General features: G+C 45.0%; 1 protein-coding gene across 6 annotated transcripts in view; it reads left to right on the plus strand.

Annotated features, from left to right (window-relative positions):
- The window catches only part of wu:fa11c10 (protein FAM110A), a 25,200-nt gene extending 19,232 nt beyond the window's left edge, over positions 1-5,968 (plus strand). For all 6 annotated transcript variants that reach the window (XM_055165604.1, XM_055165605.1, XM_055165603.1 and 3 more), the window contains 2 exons: positions 2,672-2,988; positions 4,383-5,968. In XM_055165604.1, coding sequence (XP_055021579.1) covers positions 2,679-2,988; positions 4,383-5,386 — 1,314 coding nt within the window. In that variant the 5' untranslated portion in view covers positions 2,672-2,678 and the 3' untranslated portion in view covers positions 5,387-5,968. The remainder of the gene's footprint in view (positions 1-2,671; positions 2,989-4,382) is intronic.
- The last annotated feature ends 207 nt before the right edge of the window (positions 5,969-6,175 follow it).

A 6,175-nucleotide genomic window follows, 5' to 3' on the forward strand; every position in this document is an offset into this window, starting at 1 on the left:
CAGGTCAGACTCAGGTCAGACTCAGGTCAGACTTGGATCAGACTCAGGTCAGACTCAGGTCAGACTCAGGTCAGACTTGGATCAGACTCAGGTCAGACTCAGGTCAGACTCAGGTCAGACTCGTGTGAAAAAGGCTTTTGATCTCGATGTGATATTTTCTGAAAAAAAACGTTAAACAGAAAAATAAAAGAGAAAAAACAAAATCACTTTTCAGAGAAAAAACTGATGGAATTTTAACAAGCAAACGTAAACACGCTAACGTTTGAGAAGGCTAACCTGTTAGCCTGTTAGCGCTAATGCCATTACTGAGCGCGCTCAGTGGTTTTACTGACGTGACGTCAAAACGACTTTCTGAGATAAAAGAACAAAAACATTAAGAACTGAAACCCCCCAAACTCTGTTCTCTGTAAACTCTGTTCTCTAAACTCTGTTTTCTCTAAACTCTGTTCTCTAAACTCTGTTTTCTCTAAACTCTGTTCTCTAAACTCTGTTCTCTAAACTCTGTTTTCTCTAAACTCTGTTCTCTAAACTCTGTTTTTTCTAAACTAAACTCTGTTCTCTAAAACTCTGTTTTCTCTAAACTCTGTTTTCTCTAAACTCTGTTCTCTAAACTCTGTTCTCTGTAAACTCTGTTTTCTCTAAACTCTGTTTTCTAAACTCTGTTTTCTCTAAACTCTGTTTTCTAAACTCTGTTTTCTCTAAACTCTGTTCTCTAAACTCTGTTCTCTGTAAACTCTGTTTTCTCTAAACTCTGTTCTCTAAACTCTTTTTTCTCTAAACTCTGTTCTCTCTAAACTCTGTTTTCTCTAAACTCTGTTTTCTCTAAACTCTGTTTCTCTAAACTCTGTTCTCTAAACTCTGTTTTCTCTAAACTCTGTTCTCTAAACTCTGTTTTCTCTAAACTCTGTTCTCTAAACTCTGTTCTCTAAACTCTGTTTTCTCTAAACTCTGTTCTCTAAACTCTGTTTTCTCTAAACTCTGTTTCTCTAAACTCTGTTTTCTCTAAACTCTGTTTTCTAAACTCTGTTTTCTCTAAACTCTGTTCTCTAAACTCTGTTCTCTGTAAACTCTGTTTTCTCTAAACTCTGTTCTCTAAACTCTTTTTTCTCTAAACTCTGTTCTCTCTAAACTCTGTTTTCTCTAAACTCTGTTTTCTCTAAACTCTGTTCTCTAAACTCTGTTCTCTAAACTCTGTTTTCTCTAAACTCTGTTCTCTAAACTCTGTTTTCTCTAAACTCTGTTCTCTAAACTCTGTTCTCTGTAAACTCTGTTTTCTCTAAACTCTGTTTTCTCTAAACTCTGTTCTCTAAACTCTGTTCTCTGTAAACTCTGTTTTCTCTAAACTCTGTTTTCTCTAAACTCTGTTTTCTCTAAACTCTGTTTTCTCTAAACTCTGTTCTCTAAACTCTGTTCTCTCTAAACTCTGTTTTCTCTAAACTCTGTTTTCTCTAAACTCTGTTTTCTCTAAACTCTGTTCTCTAAACTCTGTTTTCTCTAAACTCTGTTCTCTCTAAACTCTGTTTTCTCTAAACTCTGTTTTCTCTAAACTCTGTTCTCTAAACTCTTTTTTCTCTAAACTCTGTTTTCTCTAAACTCTGTTCTCTAAACTCTGTTTTCTCTAAACTCTGTTCTCTAAACTCTTTTTTCTCTAAACTCTGTTCTCTCTAAACTCTGTTCTCTAAACTCTGTTTTCTGTAAACTGTGTTCTCTAAACTCTGTTTTCTGTAAACTGTGTTCTCTAAACTCTGTTTTCTGTAAACTGTGTTCTCTAAACTCTGTTTTCTCTAAACTCTGTTCTCTAAACTCTTTTTTCTCTAAACTCTGTTCTCTCTAAACTCTGTTCTCTAAACTGTGTTCTCTAAACTCTGTTCTCTAAACTCTGTTCTCTAAACTCTGTTCTCTAAACTCTGTTTTCTGTAAACTCTGTTTTCTCTAAACTCTGTTCTCTAAACTCTGTTTTCTCTAAACTCTGTTTTCTGTAAACTCTGTTTTCTCTAAACTCTGTTCTCTAAACTCTGTTTTCTCTAAACTCTGTTCTCTGAACTCTGTTTTCTCTAAACTGTGTTCTCTAAACTCTGTTTTCTGTAAACTCTGTTTTCTCTAAACTCTGTTCTCTAAACTCTGTTTTCTCTAAACTCTGTTCTCTAAACTCTTTTTTCTCTAAACTCTGTTCTCTCTAAACTCTGTTCTCTAAACTCTGTTTTCTGTAAACTGTGTTCTCTAAACTCTGTTTTCTGTAAACTGTGTTCTCTAAACTCTGTTTTCTGTAAACTGTGTTCTCTAAACTCTGTTTTCTCTAAACTCTGTTCTCTAAACTCTTTTTTCTCTAAACTCTGTTCTCTCTAAACTCTGTTCTCTAAACTGTGTTCTCTAAACTCTGTTCTCTAAACTCTGTTCTCTAAACTCTGTTCTCTAAACTCTGTTTTCTGTAAACTCTGTTTTCTCTAAACTCTGTTCTCTAAACTCTGTTTTCTCTAAACTCTGTTTTCTGTAAACTCTGTTTTCTCTAAACTCTGTTCTCTAAACTCTGTTTTCTCTAAACTCTGTTCTCTAAACTCTGTTTTCTCTAAACTCTGTTCTCTGAACTCTGTTTTCTCTAAACTGTGTTCTCTAAACTCTGTTTTCTGTAAACTGTGTTCTCTAAACTCTGTTCTCTGGTGTTTTGTGGCAGGTGCAAAATGCCGGTGGAGACTCTGCGTCCTGCCGACAGGTGCCTGGCAGGGGCGCCCTTCAGGATCCTGCACAAAGGCCCCGACTATTTCAGACACCAGAGCACGAACCCGACTCGTAAACTGAGCGCCGTGGAGCGACTGGAGGCCGACAAGGCCAAGTACGTCAAGAGCCGACAGGTGGCGCTCAACAGACAGGCGCCAATCATCCGAAAGGCCCTGATGCCCTCCCCGCTCTGCCCCGCCCCCCTCTGCCCCTCACCTGTCTCCTCCGCCCCGGGGCCCCGTGAAGCCTGCGCCCACCGACAGGGACCCAAAGGTGAGGACGGGTTCAGAGTTCAGGGTTTAGAACCACTGCCTCTGTTTGGTTCTGTTGGTTCTGTTTGGTTCTGTTGGTTCTGTTTGGTTCTGTGTGGTTCTGTTTGGTTCTGTTTGGTTCTGTTTGGTTCTGTGTGGTTCTGTTTGGTTCTGTGTGGTTCTGTGTGGTTCTGTTTGGTTCTGTTTGGTTCTGTTGGTTCTGTTGGTTCTGTTTGGTTCTGTGGTTCTGTTTGGTTCTGTTTGGTTCTGTTGGTTCTGTGTGGTTCTGTTTGGTTCTGTGTGGTTCTGTTTGGTTCTGTTGGTTCTGTTTGGTTCTGTTTGGTTCTGTTTGGTTCTGTTTGGTTCTGTTTGGTTCTGTTTGGTTCTGTGTTGGTTCTGTTTGGTTCTGTTTGGTTCTGTGGTTCTGTTTGGTTCTGTTGGTTCTGTGTGGTTCTGTTTGGTTCTGTTGGTTCTGTGTGGTTCTGTGTGGTTCTGTTTGGTTCTGTTGGTTCTGTGTGGTTCTGTGTGGTTCTGTTTGGTTCTGTTGGTTCTGTGTGGTTCTATGTGGTTCTGTTTGGTTCTGTTGGTTCTGTGTGGTTCTGTGTGGTTCTGTTTGGTTCTGTCTACTGTGTTTTTGTTGGCGACGGTTTGTTTCCGTGTGGTTTTAGTTCAGGGGTGGGCAAACTACGGCCTGGGGGCCGTATGCGGCCCTTTAAACCTTTTAATCCGGCCGCCGAACTGGAATAAATGACAATAATAAACCTTGATGTTTTATTTTTCCTGCATTTCCGGCGTTTCCCAGTAGATGGCGACACTATATATACATTGAGGTGCGGTGTATTGTGTTGGCTGCAATGCTTTATGGGAAAGTGTTCAGACCATGAGTGAAGTAGAAGTGTTCAAGACATAACACTGCTTCTGTTTTTAGAGCTTTGAAAGAGTTTAAAGACTCTTTGACTCTGTGGGACAAATGTGAATGAACAGAATGTCTCAAGGATCTGGTTTTACTCACACTGAAGTGTTTCCATGTGTATCTTCATGATGTGGGTTCTGTTGTTCATTGAGTTCTAAGCACATTGGACTCACACTCGCCTGAGGTGTGTGGAGGAGCAAACCTCATTCACTTTCATTGGTTCTGAAACACTACAGCGCGTAGTGCAGAACACGTCCTACACAACAGAACCGGGCTCTGAACACGTCATGTTCTGTCTCCTGTCCCCTTCAGGCAAATGTGAGAACCTTATGTGGCCCCCGAGCCAGAAAGTTTGCCCCTCCCCCCCGGTTTAGTTTTTCTGTTTTGTTCAGTTCTCAGATTTTAGCATCAACATCAGGAACATTTAAAAGAATAAAAAGAATAAATCAGTTTGAGTTTGTTTTCTCGGCTTCAGTCTGACTCTGGTTCTGTTGGTTCTTCAGGTTCTTCAGGTTCTTCAGGTTCTTCTGGTCAGAGGGTTCCTCGTCTGGACCTGGACGTTCTCAGTGACCTCATCAACGTTTGTGACGGCGCCGCAGCCTCTTCGTCCTCCTCGTCTTCGTCGCCCTCGTCTCCTCTGTCCTCGTCCTCGGCCCAGAGCGCGGGGAGCAGTGTCGAGAACCGACCCAGAACCAAAGTCCAACCCAAACCCGACCCCGCCCCCCTCGCCTCCTCCTGCCCAATCACAGCGCAGCGCCTGCCCCCCCCTCTCCCCGCTCGGCCCCCTCCCGTCCCCGCCCGCCGCGCCCGAGTCCCCGCCCCCCTGTGCCCCGCCCCTCTGTGCCCCGCCCCTCTGTGCCCCGCCCCCCTGTGCCCGGCGTCCGTGCGGCGCGTTGACGTTCGTCCTCAGGCTGAAGGCCGACGCCCCCAGAGGAGGCCCCTCCTCCCCCTGCACCCGCAACACCTCCGTCAGACAGTGAAGGGACAGGCCCCGCCCCTGACCCCGCCCACAGACACAAACACCCAGGCCACGCCCCCCTCCTTATTGTCCGCACCCGCCTTCCCGCCCCAGAGCCCCCTGCTGTGCCGCACGGGCGCCCCCCCCGCCTCGCCCGCCTTCACCCGCCTCAGCGCCAGCTCCAGAGGCTCCGCCCACAAACGCCCCGCCCTCCACCGCTCCAAGTCAGACCTGAGCGACCGTTTCTCTCGCGCCTCGGCCGACCGCGAGCGCTTCTTCAACTACTGCGGCCTGGACCCGGGCGAGCTGTGCCCGGGCGAGCTGGAGGCGGGCGGCGTGGAGCGCTTCACCCGGGCCAACTCTGACATCGTCCCGAAGCTCCACAGCGTCAGCACGCCCAGCTCCGAGTACGAGGAGAGAGAGGACGGCGAGGGGGAGGAGCCTAAAGAGCGCACGCCGTACGGGATCTCTGTGGTCGAGAGGAACGCCAGGGTCATCAAGTGGCTCTACGGCATCAGGCGGGCGCGGGAAAACGCCGCCGCCTCCTGACCGACGCCACCGACGACCGACGCCACCGACGCCACCGACGCCACCGACGCCACCGACGCCACCGACGACCGACGCCACCGACGCCACCTCCCGAATGCTGCGTGACCTTTCACCCCGTGCGGGGCTGTGGTGGGAGGGCATCAGGTGCATCAGATTCCGTCTGAATCTGAATTTGATTTTTTTTTAACTCTGATGTTTTTAAAAAATGATATAAAATAATAAATAAATGAAATTTTGTTTTGCACAAAATGAAGAAGAAAAAAATCAAACTCAGGACTGAAGCTCAAACAGGATCTGTGTCTGTGGACGTAAAGACACTCTGGAACTTTTCTGTTTAGATTTGGACTCTGCCCTTTGACCCCGTGACCCTTTGACCTGTGGCTGTGTCAGAAAGTTCATATTTTTATAAATCTGACCTCTGACCTTTGACCTTTACACTGTAAAACCCCGAGTTCCTGCAGCACGAGGCTCCAGACGGATTTAAAAGTGATTTAAATGTTTCAAACAGATTTAAATGTAAATGACTTTTGTAAATGTAAATGACGTTTATTTTATTAAACTATTTGTTTTTCCAGAACAAAACTCGTCTCCTCTTTTATTCTGCACAAAAACACACAAACCTGAATTTACCCTGAAAAAACTGAAAACAAAGTGAAAACAAAGTGAAAACAAAGTGAAATGTTCCTGAGTGAAGTCGCTCGTCAAACTCAAACTGTGTCAGTCGTTTGTGTTTCGTTTCTGTTGTAAAGTTCAGTTTGTTTGATTCTGGTTCTTCAGACGTGAACAGTT

The sequence above is a fragment of the Boleophthalmus pectinirostris genome, unplaced genomic scaffold, assembly GCF_026225935.1.
Source record: "Boleophthalmus pectinirostris isolate CB_2022bp ecotype Guang Dong unplaced genomic scaffold, ASM2622593v1 HiC_scaffold_8, whole genome shotgun sequence".
Classification (NCBI taxonomy): domain Eukaryota; kingdom Metazoa; phylum Chordata; class Actinopteri; order Gobiiformes; family Gobiidae; genus Boleophthalmus; species Boleophthalmus pectinirostris.